Source organism: Propithecus coquereli, unplaced genomic scaffold (assembly GCF_000956105.1).
Source record: "Propithecus coquereli isolate 6110/MARCELLA unplaced genomic scaffold, Pcoq_1.0 Scaffold251, whole genome shotgun sequence".
NCBI classification, from domain to species: domain Eukaryota; kingdom Metazoa; phylum Chordata; class Mammalia; order Primates; family Indriidae; genus Propithecus; species Propithecus coquereli.
In genome coordinates this window covers 2,484,752-2,502,726 of record NW_012148075.1, presented here as the reverse complement: position 1 = coordinate 2,502,726, position 17,975 = coordinate 2,484,752, and the positions used below count along the sequence as shown (strand labels likewise).

General features: G+C 35.2%; 1 protein-coding gene across 1 annotated transcript in view; it reads left to right on the top strand.

The window, feature by feature from the left end:
- Positions 1-17,975, top strand: part of CLASP2 (cytoplasmic linker associated protein 2) — a 196,750-nt gene that overhangs the window by 43,300 nt on the left and 135,475 nt on the right. The window contains exon 7 of the mRNA XM_012646884.1: positions 2,783-2,853. Coding sequence (XP_012502338.1) covers positions 2,783-2,853 — 71 coding nt within the window. The remainder of the gene's footprint in view (positions 1-2,782; positions 2,854-17,975) is intronic.

Sequence of the window (17,975 nt, the reverse complement as noted above, 5' to 3'; positions counted from 1 at the left end):
ACATATGTCCATCAGCAGATGAATGGATAAACAAAATGTGGTATGGTATATCCGTATGATAGAATATTATTCGGTCATAAATAAGGGTGACTAATACATAATACAACATGCATGAATCTTGGAAACAGTATTAAGGAAAAAAGTCAGTCACAAAAGGCTATGTATTATATGATTGCACTGATATGAAATGAATAGATATGGCAACTCACAGCCTAGATACGCTCTATAGAGACAGGAAGTAGATTAGTGGCTGCCTAGGACTGGGGAGATCAAGGGAAATGGGGAATGACTACTAATGGGCATGTGGTTTTTGGGGTGGTGAAAATGTTATGGTTGCACAACTTTGTGGATGTACTAAAAACCATTGAATTGTACATTCTAAAGAGATGAATTGCATGGTATGTGAATTCTGTCTCAATTATGTTGTTGTTTAAAAGAGATAAGCTCTGAGATACCTAATTGTCTCTTTTATATTATAGTTATGATTTATTATTCTTACTCTAAACTCTAAGTATAGACTTTGGTTAGAGTTGCTTTTCCAATTCTATCCTCCTTACCCTATGAGTCAGAATCTTCCTAGAGCTTTATAGGCTTACTAAATTGTGTTTATAATGTTTTGGACAGTCCAACCTCTGTTGTATTTTTCTTCCATTAAATTTCCTAATTTTCCCCTTGAATTAATTAAAAGATCCTAGACTCTTCTTTCTGCTCTTAGATGTCTTCGTTTTTCACTGGATAATATGTGTGATGATCCTCTGTTATGAATAAGTTTGTTTTTCTAAAATAGGTATAGAGAGTTTAATGATTGAGGGTTGGAGGGATCCAGTAAGGGCCACATAGAAAGAAAATTATACTGTTTTTTTGTTTTCTTTAAAGATAAGAAGGTGTGTAGTTATCCCTTATAAAATTTGAACAGTGGACTAAATCTTTTCAATAAATACCAAAGAAAAGTCATATGTTAATTTCACATGAAAGCTGGTAAAGTGAGAAGCATTAGAAAGAAAGGGAGACTGAGAAGACAGAGTAGGACAGTCATAGGAAGAGTATATAGTGTAAAGTGAGAGCTGGCAGCAAGAGGAATGGTATGAGTTAAGCATCTCCTCTGTATGTCTTTCCCAGCCCAACCTGATCCCAAAAGACCTTTGGGTGATGTCTTCTACTCTGACCCCTTTTTCTTCTCTCCTCTCCCCTCCCCCTCCTCTTCTCTCTCTCCCTCTCTCTCTGCTTTCCTCTTCTCCCCTCCTCCTTTCTTTTCCTTTCTTTCCTCTATTTCTATTATATTTGCCTACTATTTCCTTTAACCCCTCTTCCACTAAAGCCACCTACATCTCCATTTGTTGTTGCATGTTTTATGTGTCCCACCTTAATTCCCTTGCCAACCCTCTTTTCTCTCTGAGCTTTCTCTCGTAATTTCCTAGTCCTGTTTTCATACTCTATAGCTAAGCGTTCATCGCATGCCTCTTAACATCTTGTTTTGCTTTTTTCTTAAATAGCTCTCCAAAATCCTGTTTTTCTGTTCCTAGCCTGTCTGGATTTCAGTCTGAGCTTCCGGCTTCTGATTCTAGTGCTCCCTTCCATCTCATGTCCATCTCTTGTCTCTGGGCAACCTGCCTGGTGTCTGCTCAACCCTGTGGAAGATCCTACTTTGTAGGATGAAGAGACTTGTGTCTTTCAGAGTTGTAAATAGTTGTATTTGTTGAATTTAATGGGGTTAGGAGGTGAGGTTAGGGTTTAGAACTCCCATTATAATGAATCCCTAGGTTTTAACTAAAAAAAATTTTAGTTATTTCTTACTGAAATAAATCAATGACATTTCAAAAAGTATCTATATCCTCAATTTACTGGTAAGAAATGACAGGATGTGGACCATGGCTTAAGTAAGGTTTTAGGAAATGAAATTGTGACAGAAACATAAGGATAATTCAGAGAACAACATTCTTCCCCGAATCTCCAAGTCATGAATTTAAGAATAAGTCATAGCATGATACATTGGAAAGTGAAAGAAAAACAAACTAAAAAAAAGTGCTGTCACCATGATCCCATTTCACTCTGAAGAAAATTTATATGTGAATATAAAAGCATCAGAAAGGATATAGTTAAATAAAATCTCTGGATGGTAGGATTGTGGTTTTTTTCCTTTGTTCTTATTTATATTTCCTAATTTACTTTTATAATCGGTGTACATTACTTTTGAAATAAGAAACATGTTTTTAACTTAAAAAAGAAAAGTGATAGCAGAAGTGTAGAAAGAGTAATTATCCTGAGTATAAAATTAGAAGTGCCAGCAGAACTGGTATTATATGAAAATAGTCATGTTTATAGAAAAAGCATCATTATCGGTCATGTCAGAATCTCTTTAGTTTTTTCATATTTTATATTTCATTATTTTTATGTTTGCCTTCAATTTCCCTAGCATGATTTTTATGTGCTTCTTAAAGATGTATTTTGTGACTGAGTGGATTTATTATAAGATTGAAGCTAGAATATTTTTGATGGTTTTGGAGGAATAATTTTATGATGAAATTTGTGAAACCATTTTGTGTCTAAGTTGTCTTTTGACAAACATGCCTGCAAGTATGTAGTCCTGCTTGTATTTGGCTTCTTCTCTCAACTGAAGAAAGATGAGTTTTGTGTCGTCTTTTAGTGAGTTAATTGTAAAAGAGTTGTATAGAACTAGCTGAATCCCTAGAACTATTTTTTCTAAGGGAGATGAAGGAAATTGTTTCTATTTAATCTATATGCAAAAACAAATAAACAAACACAATTTATTCTTTATTCCCAGATTAGAAATGATACTTGCCAAATTTGATGAAGTGCAAAGTTCAGGCGGTATGATTTTGAGTGTCTGCAAAGGTAAGAGTAATTAAGCTATTCCAGCTCTCAAACATTTCTAACATTATTTAGCAATTTTTAGACATTAAAATGAGTTTTCAGGTTAACTATCATATCACTGATTCAGAAGAGTTGATTTTGTGGCTTGAAAACTTAGTTGGAATATAATAACTAAATCTTTACATCCTGCTGGTTGTTACCTATCCTGTGACTCTTTTGGAGTGAGTGAAAATTTAACGAGGGGTCAGCTGTGTAGAGTGATATTGTTCTTTTGCCTTATTTTTTGTATCTTCCAGGTTGCAGGTATGATGACCTCTTGTCTTCCATGTTCCATGCATAAAATGTGTTTTTATACCCAGAGTATTTGTTTTACTTAGTTATTTTTAGTAGAAATTAATGGGCTTTATTATACCTATGTGCAGACTATCAGTGATGATACTGGTGAAGAGACACTTACACAGGGCCTTCACTAGCATAATCATCTTTGGCTTCTTATGTAGAATGAGACCAAGTTGGAATTCGGGGAGATTTGAAGTTACTATCTGGTATTTATTTTATTTTGTGTTTCCTCTCTTTTTTGTAAAGTTGATAAATTATATTTAGTTTTATTGGGTAGCATTTACCTAGATTTCATTCTTTAAATATTAATTAGCCATATATGTAAATATATTCTGTTTCCAAAGATAATATAGGTGGTTTTTTCCACTTAGGAAAGTACCTTCATGTTAAAGAGAGAGAGTGTGGTTAGCTTGGTGATATAAATGATGTTGGAAAAAAAATTTGGGGTGTGACTTTATAGTCAAATATAGAAAAGCTGGTTACTAATATAATTTAATTATATTTCTCTGGGTTAAACTGAGACTGAGCTTTGTTGTGTTGCGGGAAATCAGATGGAGTGAGAATTTAGTGTTGTAAAGATTGTGTCTACCTTAATCTAAACTTAGTTCTAGAAGTATAAATTGAGTTCAGCGCTGCTTGTCCTCACCCTAACTGCTAGCTGTTTCTCACTTACCATCTCTGAATAGAAGGTGTTTTAAGTACCTCATCCTTATTTTTCTAGCAGTTACCTTGTCCATTTCTATTGAGACCTGAAGAGTTGTTAAAATTCCTTGAACTGAGACTTGTATGTTTTCATAACATGCTCATTTGTGCATTTCAGACTAAGTAGTTACAACTGTAAGGAAAAAAGTATAATACTTTTTATAAAATTTAACATATTCATTATTTGGATGGTTTATTTTGAGAGCACTGTTATTCTTGTATTTTGTGATGTTATTTCTGTTACCTTCAAAATAGAAGCTTTTTTCTTCTCTATTCTTTTAGTTCCCATTTTTTTTTCTCTTGTTTATCTCACTGTAGACGAGGAGGTTTGGAGTTAGTCTCTGGCATTTATTTTTTTTCGAGGGAGTATTTAGAGTTTGTTTGCATTGGAGATTGTGATCTGAATATTGCAAGCATGGTCAAATGTGAAAGTTAAAGTCTGCAATACACATTGGGGTATAGAAATAGGTCATGATATTTTTGATGATAGTATTATGCCATCATTGAAAAATACTTTCATGAATTTGTTAACAAGGGAAGAGACTAGAAGAAGGAAGCCTATCTATCATGTTGGCAAGTCCCAGAGCCCAGGCCTCCTCTTCTCTGTTTTTATTCTCTCTCTCAGTGATCAAATCCAACCCAAAGAGTTTAACTGATAACCATTTGCTGATGTCCATTTGGATGCCTAATAGGCATTTTAAGCTTAACATGTCTGAAAGTGAAACCCTGTTGTCTCTTCTTTCCCATCAAGTCTGGTCCTCCCCCAGTCTTAGCCATTTCAGTTAGTGGCACCAACATCAGCTCAAGATAGGAAGCTGACCTGATTCTGCATTCTAAATAATCAAATTATTTCTGCCTCTGAAATAATAACAAATTCCAAATTTGCTTGTTCTTTTTCTATCTCCTCTGCTGATATTGTACTTCTAGTTTCCTTTAGCTTTTACCTGGATTACTACAATTGACTGTGGTCCATGTTTGCCCTCTGGAATCCGTTTGTTACCCAGAAAACAGAGTAATCTTCTTAAAATGTAAATTAGATCATGTCACAAGAGAAAGAAGACAAAGTTTCTGCACTTACGAAGCCTATAATCTAGTGAGGGAGATAGATCATAAACAAGTAAACAAATGGATATATTAATACAATGTGGTTACATTTGGTAATGGAGGAAATATAGCTACTCTTTGTTTAATGAATTTAAATTATTCCTAAAAACCCTGCTGCTAAGTGAAAGATTATTAAATGAGAAAATTGTTTCCACTAATATTAATGAGAAAAATTATGATGTATTTCATTCCAACCCATGATACTTGAATCATTTTCACAAGTAGAAAAATATTTAATGTATCAGTTGAATATGGAAAACAAATTTTTATAAGTAACCATTTGATGAAGGCAAATAGTTTGTATATAAAGTAATAAAGGTTAATTCACCTTCTTTTTTATATCTTTATAATTTTTCCCTCAAAATTTTCAGCCCTTTTTTGGTTCATTTTTATCGTGCATTCAAACTAAAACTGTAAAATAAAGTTATACAACAGGAAGACATTTTAGGGCAAAATAAAGGCTCAGCATGAAAACTTATGGAAATAGTTCATGCACACAATAGACTAAAGAACCATGGAAGATACTGCCTCTTCTCTCTCTTACTTGGTGTACTTATGCAAAGCAAATTGTTTTGGGTTCATCCAAACATGGCATGCAGTTCAAATTTGTTCCTCATGATATTCTGTGACAAGAAACTATTACAGCAAATAAAAATTTTTAGTGCATCTTTGCCTGAAACTGTAATAGTGAAACATCACACTTCTTTTTTTTTGAGACAGAGTCTCACTCTGTTGCCGGAGTAGAGTGCCGTGGCATCAGCCTAGCTCACAGCAACCTCAAACTCCTGGGCTCGAGCAATCCTACTGCCTCAGCCTCCTGAGTAGCTGGGACTACAGACATGAGCCACCATGCCTGGCTAATTTTTTCTATATAGATTTTTAGTTGTCCAAATAATTCCTTTCTATTTTTAGTAGAGACGGGGTCTCGCTCTTGCTCAGGCTGGTCTCGAACTCCAGACCTTGAGCGATCCACCCGCCTCGGCCTCCCAGAGTGCTAGGATTACAGGTGTGAGCCACCGCGCCCCGCCCACACTTCTTATAGTATATTGATTTAGAGTGTTTTGTGATGAAAAAGTCATTTTACTAAATACAGATAACAAAAAAACAGAGGATTTTTTTGTTTAGTATAACTCTTTTAAAGCCATTATAGCTGAAAGTTATCATCTAACTTAGTCATTAAATGAGGTAAATAAGGTATTGAGATGGTAACTCAATGATACAGCTTTAGATGAAACAGTGGAACAAGCCTCTCTGACAGGTGAAATATTTGAATTGAGACCTGATAAATGAGAATGAGCCACTCATGGGATAAATGGTAGGAAAACACTTTAGGTAGAGAAAATAGTGACCATAAAAGCCCAGGGATGGAAAAAGACTTGGTATATTTGAATGTACCAAGAAGGGAGGCAGAGCTGCGTGAAGCCCACTGAGGCTTGAGAGTTCATTGGAGGGGAGACCATGTGCGTGATGTAGTTGGAGAAGTGAGTAGGAACCGTAACACCTGGGCCCTTTAGGCCACGGGAGGAGTTTTGATGGACTTCTACGAGTAGGAAGCCCCTAAATGGTTTTAGGTTAGAGAGAAACTTGGTAAGTGGGAATGACATTTTCTAACACTATCTTTTTCACATGTACGTTCAGAGAAATAGTCTGTTTCTTTATTTTTTTCTCTTTACCTCTTCTTCCTTTATGTATATCCTGATACACACCTTCTACATCTTATACTTTTGTCTCTGATTTTACTTGTAATTGCCATTTTTTAACTCTTTTAAGTTCTGATTGAATTTTTGACTTGATTTTCTAAGTCATTAGTTCAGAACACTAAGAAAATTATATCATCAGAAATTTGAGCATATCATTTAGTTTAGGAATAGTGAGAAATGCACAACATTCTTTTGTCTTGAGGGTTAACCTGACTTTAATTCTTACATTACAAAAGTAAGTTAGGCAAATTCCGTAAGTGCGGTAGAATTAGCTGTGCTATTAGAAGAAAACTAGATTTAAAATTGGTCAGATTGTGACTGAAAGGAGGAAACACCGGCCCTGTAGGAAAGAAAAGACTAAAAGTTGGAGGCCCCCTGTGATTATGACAAGGTCTGGTGTCGTCATGGAGCTTTCTAGACAGTCTCCTATGCTAACCAAGATGTAAACACTAACGGTGTTGGTGGCTGTAATTGCAAGTCTTTTTCTCTTTTACTGTGAAAAAAACTGTACACAATTCTGATTTGTCTAGTGTGTATGTAGGACCTAATGCAGTCTTGGCCATGTAATCATTGTAAAGTTATTTTCCAGCTTCTCTGTTTGAAACAGTGGCTAGGAAAAGAATTGCTCTTGGAGGATGGCAGTAAAATAAAGCATGGAAATTAGGATTTGAAATTACATTGATATTTGGCTTATATGAATCAATAAGGTAACTTCCAGTCTAGTTTTGTATATTTTTATAACATATCCTTTGTTGAAAAGCAAAGTAACTCTTTTCTTAGGCTGATTTTAGAATGTGGCTGTTTGTGACCATTAGCCCCAGGGCCTTCTCGGAGCTTGACAATGTGCTGATGGTTGTGCAGCTTGGATAGAGGGTGCTCTGCGCCCGTGCAGCTGCGCACTGGCTAGGTTCTGTCTCCTCCACCAGAAGCAAGCTTTGTTCCGTGTGGCCCTGCTGTCCGCACACAGAGCAGCCTTTGATGGGCTGCCTTTGACGTGATTTGTTTACGGCAGCCAGAAATGCTTCCTGCATAATGAGAGCAGTTAATCTTGGTAACTGGGCTATTCCTGTTTGTGCACTTCTAGCAATCTTCTGTTGTAAATATTAATACAAAGGGATGAAAACCTTTTTAAAAAGGTGCAAATCAGTTAATCCATCAGATCATGTGATTGCTACTGATTACATGGATATCTTTAGGGAAGCAGAAAATGATTGCTGAACACATGCCTTGTGTTTTGATGATTGCATTAAAAGTCCCCCAGCGGGATGACATTTATTGGCTCCCAGAGCTTTTTTTAGATTAAATTTCAAGCAGCCTGTACAAGGAGAAACATCATAACCTGTATCCAATGGCATATGTGTAGTTAAAGAATAATCTTGATGAAGCCCTTCTAGGCTCTGCTAAATAAATGAGGGTTTTCAGCAAGACCCCAGACTTTTATTTTGAAGTGGAGTAGCAGCTGTTGGCTATTGCGGTGCAGAGCTGCAGCGCGGCCTGGGTCACACAGTGCTCCGGGTGTCTGCAGGCTGCAGGCCGAGCCCAGTGGCGCAGGCACTGAGCTGTACTTATTTGCTGTGCTATTTGACCTCTTGGTTTGAGAGAGCTCCCTGGACCATCTGAATGGCTATGGGAGATGGTAAGTAAGATTTATTTTTCTTCTTTTGCTTGTGTTATATACTTCCTTTTAAGGTGACGATCATTTGCTGTGTAAGAAATATATTTCTCCCTAAAGAATAAAGGACACTTGTATGTTTGTGTGTGTGTGTACATTTGTGTGTGCATTTATGCATGTGTGTACTTGTCATTTGGTATCTTTTTCCACTTGCTGTGTCTGTTTGGGATCTGGCAAATATAAGGTGACAATTTACCTTGCAACCCAAGCAAGCCTTCAGTCTTCGGTGGTGGATATGAAGGGATATTGGAAGAAACATGAAATATTTGCAAAAGCTTTGAAGGGAGAACATGGCCTTTGGAGGAATGACAGATCTTGGCAGGAAGGTTTGGCCAGCTAGCTTGACATCTTTCATGTTGTATTTGACACAAGTAGAATTCTATGGTAATAAAATATTTAAAGAAGCAAAATGGCTTGCCATGGACTCTATTTTAATTAATATGCTTGTGATTTGTCAGTGTACCTCGTAAACAATTCTCTGGAAAATATTTAGCCTTTTAAGAATTCTATACAGGATGTAATTTGATTAAAATGGATTTGCCAGTGTTTTATTTGGGTAAGGATAATTTTTTAAAAAACACAGATTTCTGTAGTGCTTTATAGTTTTACAAATCTCTTTCATATACTTAATTTACATTAAGTCCTCAGGTGCAAATAACTCTGTGAAATATACAGAGTATTTTGCTATTTTCATTTCACAGATTGGGAAACTGAGACTTGCTGAGATAGTATGTCCCAGATGAAAGCACAGAAAGCAAACCAGAATCAAATCTAGAGTCCCAAGTATACATTTGGTATTGTCCTTTATAACACTTAATATCTGAGCTTTTTTTCCCCCTATCAAACCTTTTGTTAAGATGCTTAGAGGTATATTTTATAATCGCGTCAACATCAGAGACACATATGAAGGGGAATTTGAGGTTCCTCAAAAACATTTTGCGTGTTTTTTGCTAGGTTCTTAAGGAAGACTGGTCTGTATATGGAGGTTTTAATTCTAACGGTTTTAGCCTTCCTATGACTATATGTATAATGACCTCTTCTCTCTAAGGAGTAATTCCTCTTGGGGCTATGAGAAATGGGGTGCCAACTCACCAAAATGATAGTATTTGGTACCATCATTTAAAGTATTATATACATTTAAATGGAAATATGGTAGCAAATTTGGTTTGGCATATTGTTATGATTTATTCCAGGAATTTACATAACTATTTTATGTGACCTTATGGAAATAAATAAGAATATAATTTTAACTACTAATTTTTAAGGCAAGAGACATCAGGATTGACAAATTAAGTTCTCATATACTTAAGGACATTGCCAAGTTTCTTTTTTTCCTTTTTTTTTTTAAAAAAAAAAAACAACTTAATTTGAAGACAAGTCTAAATGTTGCATTTGGTTTGGGCCATATCTAGATTTTATTTTATTTTTTAAACATTTTAGTTTCAATGGTTATCATTGTATATTTACTTAGTTTTTCTTTTTTTCAAATAATACATACATACATTTGGACAGTTTAGGAATGTATTGATTTTTTTTGAAAAATCAAAGTAATAACCTCTTCTAAAACTCAGGGTAACCTTCTAGCTAATTGTCTTCTCTAAAATAGAAATAATTTTGTTAGATTAAAATAATATACCTTTATAAAAATAAAAATCTAAACAATAAAGATATGTATATAGTAAAAGGTTATCTTGGGATTTATATAGTTCTTAAGAGTTTGATATATACTCTCTCACATACATCACATATAGCCTCTCTGACATACAATGCATGTACATTACACCAGAATCATTTGAACATATATAACAAATGGATTACACTGTTCCTAACCTACATTATTTATTATTTTAATTATGAACATAATATACAGATATCTCTGTTTCAAAATTCAGACACTGAAGATAAAGCAAAAATCCCTTCAGAACCACCTCCAAACCCAGATATAAGCAGAAATGAATACTTTTATTAATGTGGAATGTGTCTTTTCCTACCTTTTATTGTGCCTTTACATGCATATTAGCATCAAAATAAATGGTTTTTTTTTTACTGTGTTTACACAACTGATATCATTCTGAACATATCTTTGCCATTTGCCATGTCTACTCAGTATGGCATGGAGATTTTTTTTTAAACCCCATCATTTGTTACTTTGCATCATTTGTTTAAACTGTTGCATAGTATTCTATAGTATGGATGTATTGTAACCATCTTGTCTTTTATGGAATTTTAAATTATTTACCATATATAATTTTTCTGAATGATTCTGAAATAAACACTTTTGTACAAACCATATGTGTTTGTATATACACACATAATATTTCTTAAAATAGTCTGGAAGTAGAATTCTGAATCAAACATTTTATTCATTTTAAATTGTGTTAGCTATAGTTAATTTGCTCCCAAAGGGGCTTTACCACTTACATTCCCACCAGCAGTGCCTGCTATCCTACATTCTTTTCTGTTCTTGTTATGGTTTATCTTTTAAAAATTTGCCCAACAAATGGGTGAAAATATCTCACCCTTTATTAAACATCTGTGCTTTCTGATAAGGTTGATGATCTTCATATGTTTGGTTATTTATATTTCCTTTTCTGTGGATTGCCTGTTGTCATCCTTAGCTAACTTTTTGTTGTTTCACTTTTTTGTTGTTTATTTATAGTTGCTTTTTATATATTCCAGTTATTAGTCTGTTATATACTGAATATATTATAAAGCTTAACTTCAAGGCTATATAAAAGATTTCATTGGCAGTTTTATTTCTAGGCAAACTTGGATTTATGAAGCACTCTAATGGCTATCAATTAAAGAGTTGTTTACTTGGTGGCTTTGGGGTGCTTTTCAATTTAGTTGTCTTCATCCTTACCCAGGAGTACAAAACCAAGAAGTCAGATAGTTGTATAGTGGCTCAGGGCAGTCAAACCAGATAGAGTTAAAAACCTGTAGGATTATTATGCAGTGCTGAGCCCTACAATCTGCCTCAAAACTTGCAAGAGGAATTTGGCCTTTTGTTGTTATGCTGCAGAGTGACTGGAAAGAAATAAGGTTCTGTTGTAAATAGACTGTTTATAAATTTTGAACATTTCAACACAGTCTACTATTCCAAAAATGAGTCTTTTAGAACTATATACAAGTAGTGATATAACCGTGGCTGTCTGGAGATCAGCCTTCTGGGACCACTCCAAACTGACATACAACTATTGGTTTAGTGGGTATGGAAGAGTAGCAAGAAATTAATGTTAAATAAATCACTCTTCTTCATACTTTTAAATATTCTTTGTGATACACTAAGATTGGGTAATTTAAATAACTGGAGGAAAGCAACTATTTGACTTACTGGCCAAAAGGCCAAACATTTCTTGTAGGAACATTGATGGGGGAAAAAAGAGTCTATAAGGAAAAAAAGTAAATTACAAGGGACAAAAGATCAGGCATTAGTAGTAATATAGGTAGTAAGTACAGGGCACTAAGATTGAAAATAGCCAGTGACTAAAATAAAGCAACCCTGTTGTTCCCCTCTTCCTCCTGCTGCAGACGTCGAAGGCCTTGGACAACTATCCTGCGGTTTAGGTCTGAGTTAAGGCATCTAGGCACCTATACTGTACCTAGCCTTCTTGAGGCAGTCCCATTTACCTACATGGGTGCAAGATGTTGGGCACCAGTAGTAGCATATCCTCAAACTTGACGTTGCCAAGGAGCTTGAATCTTTGAGAAGGGGTTTGCATCTTTTCTTTGTACACGTAGAATAGTATGATTATGTTTTTAACAGCTGTTGTGATCAGTCTGTAGCTGTCATGTAAATGTAAGTGTCTGAAATGACTAAGTTTTCTAAAGCTTCTAAATAACCTTATTCTGAGCCTCATTTATTATTTAGTTTGATATTATGGTTATTATGGCATATGTTATTTAATTCTATTAATACCAAATAATGGTTTAAATTGTGATCATCCCTCTATTTCACTGAACGTTCAAAGTCTTGAATTTTTAAAGGACCCCTTTAAAGGAATGGGTAAAAGTCTTCAAATGTATTTTATTTAGTCAGTTATATCTACCTAGATATTTTAAGATACTTTATCAAATTTCTTGGCTTCTATTAAACGTTATATAGAATGGACTTTATTTTTGGTAAATAAAATAGTTAACTATTTAAGATTAACCATGCTGCTGAGAAAGAACACGACATATCTGTGTTAAAATTTTGCCATTGTCTTATTTTGGGCCACTTGAATTTTTAATTTCTAATAATTTTACTGAAATTTTTCATTTTAGTTTAAATTGAAGAAATTTTAAATTTTTACTATTTGATTCTTTTACTTGTGAAGGTAAAGTTTTCCCCCTTTATTAGCTTTAGTTTCTCCTTACAGAATTGTTATTCAGATGTTGAACCTCCTGGGTTGATTCACTGTCTTTTATGTTTTGTCTTCTCTCAAGTTTTATATCTTTCTCTTTTATTCTGTATTATGGGAGATAGCCTTGACTTTCTCACCCAATCCTTCTATTAAATTCTGACAAAAAAAGTTTAAATGGTTCCAAGAACTTGCTTTTGCCTTTTCTGGTAGTTCCATTTTCACAAAATCCTACATGTATGTGTGTGCGCGCGCATGTGAGCATTCATGTGCACACTTGTGTGCAAAATGTTGAGCTCCCTGGGTTGAAATTCCATAGATTTTCAGTTGCTTCTGATACTTAGTACTGTACTTTCTGGCTTAGGAATTGTTACGTCTCTGTCATTCTTCAGGGTAGATCAGTTCTCTGCTATTTCAGTCAGCTTCTGAGAATTTTAATTGCAGCTTCGTTGTGGTGTTACTCTTCAGTAGCATTCCATTCTTTTTTATTTGCATGTTTTAAGAATTTGTTATGATCTTTTAGGTACTGATTTCATATACTCTCTGCCCTCACCTCTTTTCTTTGCCCTTATGATGTTGCTTATTTATTGGGGTTCCATTGTAGGATTTTAAGCAAGGGAGTAAAGTGATTCAAATTATTTTGATTTTTTAATGAAAATTTCAAGCTTACCCACAAATAGAGAATATTGTAATGACTCTCCATTACTACTTATCATTCAGCTTCAAGAAATTACCAATACCTAGCCAGTCTTTATTCAACTGTATCCCTACCTTATCTTCCCCCAGCTCCACTATCCTGCTGTACTGAGATGTGTGTGTGTGGGTGCACACATACATGTGTGCACACATACTCACACACATATATAAAATAAAGTGTCTTTTTAAAAGACAGTCACAGTACCATCGTCACACCTAAAAGTTTAACCCATAGTATCAAATATTCAGTGTTCAAATTTCTTCAATTATTTCATAAATATCTTTTTACAGTTTTTTTGAATTAGGATTTGAACATTGCCATTGATCTACTTCTTAAGGATCTATTCATCTATAGTATTTGTTTCTCATTCTTCTCCTCTTGCCATTTATTTGTTGAAGAGAAAACATCTGATAGGTAAACTTTTCCCACACACTAGTTTTTGTTGATTGCATTGCCATGGTGCTTTTGTATTTTTGTTTTTTAATGTTTCTTTATCTTCTGTATTTCCAGAAAATTGAAAATTCTTCTAATGGCTTGATCAGAATCAGGTCCATGGCTGGGTGTGGTGTCTCATACCTGTAATCCTAGTATTCTGGGAGGGTAAGGAGGAGGATCGTTTGAGCCCAGGAGTTTGAGACCATCCTGAGCAAGAGCAAGACCCCCATCTCTACTAAAAATAGAAAAAATTAGCCAGGCTTGGTGGCATGTGCCTGTAGTCCCAGCTACTGGGAGGCTCGAGGCAGAGTTGCTTGAGCCCAGGAGTTTGAGGTTGCCGTGAGGTAGGCTGATGCCACGGCACTCTAGCCCAGGCAGTAGAGCAAGACTCCATCTCAAAAAATAAACAAATGAAAAATAAATAATAATTTGTTTGAGTTTTATGAGATATCTATGATATAATAGTTTATAGGGATTGCTGTTTCCTAATCTCAGTTGGTATTTTGGCTGTTAGTTATGATCATGGTTACTGATGAATATGCAAGTGTGTGTAACAGCTCAGAAATCTGAAGTCCTGTTGTTCATTGTTTTAATTAGAATAAGGAAGGATATAGCTTCAAGTGAAAAGAGGAACTTTGGTATAAGAAACTAATGTGAAACAGTATACTTTTTGCATGAAAATCCATGATGTTGGTAGTTCTTACTGAACTGTTTGTTTCACTGAAGGAATATCCACACAAAATTGAATTCTTTTCTGTGAGACATGGTACAGGGTTTTAGCTTACTCTTTTATTTGCCATATAAGATGAAAAAATTTTTCATCTTTTATATGAATTTTAGAAGCAGAAGTTTCAGGTTTTGGAATACATGTACCTGTAAAGATAAAGCGGAAAGTTTAAAAAAACCATTTGAATATATGTCTTTCCTTCAGTGGGGAAAAGAAAAAAAGGGACAGGGCTTGATTAAAGTAATGTAAGTTCACAAATTTTTATCTGAAACCTTGGGGACCGGTTGTGTTTTAGAATTCAGAATATATCAGATTTAGAAAAGTAATATGTTCATATCCCATACATTATGTAACGACTACTGGGCCTGGGGTAAGCACCCTGTAATCAAGCACATTAATATTTTTGCAGTTAAACATGTACAAATTTACACTGAGTTGAATAAAGACAATAAATAACCTCATGTCAGTTCACATTATGTTTTTTCATAAACTGAATTCAGATCAGTTCAGAGTTTGCTACCAAATGAGTTTAAAAGATAAAACAAAAGCTGGGTTTTCAGAGCCTTTTGACTTTCCGGCATGCAGATAATAGATTGTAGGCTTATAGAATCTCAGTGCTTGCTGGGGGCAGTTTGCAAGTGTTATTTGAAGGCAAGCCATATCCTTCTTGGTCATCTTTTTTTCTCTCCCTCTCTTTCTGCCTGTCTCTCCCCATCCCATCACCCTTCTCCTACCCCTTTCTCCTCCTTTTCCTCCTCTATTGTCATCTCTTCTCCCTTCCTCCTCCTCTTTTTGCATCTCTTCCTTCTCTATTTACAACTCTTCCTCCTCCTGCTCTTCCTTCACCTCTTCTTCCCCTCCCTCTCTTCTTCCATTTCTTCCTCCTGTTTCCATCTCTATTTCCTCTTCCACCACCTCCATTTCCTTCTCTTCCTCCTCTATTTCCATGTCCTCCTCCATCTCTCGATTTCTCCTATTCTCCTCCATCTCTTCTCCATTTTCTTTCCTTCTCTTCCATCTCCATTATATAGATTGCCATTGCAGCCTACTCAGTTTATTAGTTTCTATCCTTTAATACCTTTTAATATGCTTATCTTGTTCAATTTCTGTATCCAACCATAGTATTCTCTTTTTGAAACTTTGGAGTGAGAACATAGTGTTGACCTAGCCATAATTTAAAATTTCTTTTTTGTGTTTGATCCTTCTTTTTTTAATTCAGTAAATATTAGAGCACCTACTATATGTATCTTAGGTGATACCTTCTGATTTATCTTCCAGTTTACTAATGATCCCTTGAGATGTGTATAATCTGCTGTTATGCCTGCCCACTGAATTTAAATTTCAGTTACTATATTTTCATTTGTAGAGGTTCTCTTTGGTTATTTTAAAAATCTTTGTCACTTTTTATAATTATCTGATCCGCAGAGTTGTTTCCAAGTTTGCCTAATAAGCAAGATTAGGTATTTTATAGTCTGTGTCTGATAATGCTGGGATTTTAAGTGGGTCTTTTCTTACTGTCTATTTCTTTCTATTTGTTCTTGCTTGTTTCCTAGTGCTTTGTGACCTTTAGAAAATTATTTGTGGGAATAATTTGAGGCCAGAAACCTTCTTCTGGGAAAATTTTGTATTTGCATTATTGGTTGGACATACTACCAGTTTGAGCCCACAGAGTTTAAGGTGTTGAGTGTTTGGACTGCCCAAGCTATTGACCTTAATGAAGCACTCTATTGATTCACTTCTCTGTATCTCTCTTTTGAGAAAAGTTTGGAAAGAATTGACTATAGGAAGATAAGGGCTTACTTAGGGTTCACTTTGACCCTGAGGGTATAGTTGAGTGTTATACCAGCTTTCGGTGGGAGGTCTCCTGTTAGACTCTGCATCTTACATGGGTTTTGAATTCTGTTCCCTTTGCCCCACAAGGCCTTCAGAATAGAAGTTCCAATGTACTTGTTTTATCTTGGTATGTTTTACTATCTTATAAAATATTTATTGCTTTGGTAAGTGCTAGGGAAAAAATAAAGCAGGGAGGGGGGTAGATCACAGTATTAGGGTGTTGAGAAATCTGAAATTTTAGTGTCCAGGGAAAACTTCATTGAGAAGAAGACAGATGAATAAAGACATGAAGATGGTGAATGAACAGTGTGGATATAGACGGGAAGAGCATGCTAGGCAGAAGGAACCAAGTGCAAAGGTCCTGACATGATTCACAACAGTGAGGATGGTGGGGCTGGATTCGAGAGAAAGAGAGCAAGTGGGAGATGAGGTTGGAGAGACCTACATGATATCTAAGATTTTAGAGTCCTAGTAGGCCTTTTCATGGAGTCATAGGAGAATTTTGAATAGTGACATGATGTCATTTTGTTCAACTCAGGCTGCTGTATTGAGAATAAACTCTAGGGGACAAGGTGAGAAGCAGGGAGAAGAGTTAGCTGGCTGTCACAATTATCCCTGGATTGTTCTAGGTAATGGGAATACAGCGTGAACAAGACTAAGTTCTTGCCCTTAAGTTTCCAATCCACTTACAAAGATCAGTGTCTGTTATTTCAGGAAATGATAGCTGCTAAGAAGAAAATAATTGAGATTTGTTCTGATATTTCATTATTAAGAAAAAATTTTTAAGCTCAAAATATTTATAACCTTCATGAAGGCCGGTTGTGGTGGCTCACGCCTGCAATCCTAGCACTCTGGGAGGCTGAGGCAGGAGGATTGCTTGAGGTCAGGAGTTCGAGACCAGACTGAGCAAGAGCGAGACCCCCGTCTCTACTAAAAATAGAAAGAAATTATCTGGACAACTAAAAATATATAGAAAAAATTAGCCAGGCATGGCAGCGCATGCCTGTAGTCCCAGCTACTCGGGAGGCTTGCTTGAAGGATTGCTTGAGCCCAGGAGTTTGAGGTTGCTGTGAGCTAGGCTGACGCCATGGTACTCTTGCCCAGGCAACAGAGCGAGACTCTGTCTCCAAAAGAAAAAGAATATTTATAATCTTCATATAAATTATAAAACACATTTAAAATTTTCAGGCTAGTGATGAATTAAGTTTCATGAATTCTTTTAGCTTATAGTCAAAAAAGCTATAACCTTGTTGGAAGTGGGTAAAAATTTACTTCTTTCTATGTTTGTAAATTTGTTTATTTTTCCTTTTAGTTTTTCTATTTTTGTTTTATATATTTGAAGCTGTGTTACTAGGTTCATAAATATTTAGGGTTCTGATTTTTTTTTCCTGTTGGATTGACCCCTTTCTCATTATTAAACATCTCTTTTTATTTCTAGAAATGCTTCTTCAAGCTGCTTTGTTTCAAAATAATACAGCGATACCAGCTTTCTTTTTATTACCGTGGTCTTTCTCTAACCTTTATGTGACTTTATAAAATATACCTCATTTAAGCAACCGATTTTTGAAAATTTAGTCTTAGATTTTTACTT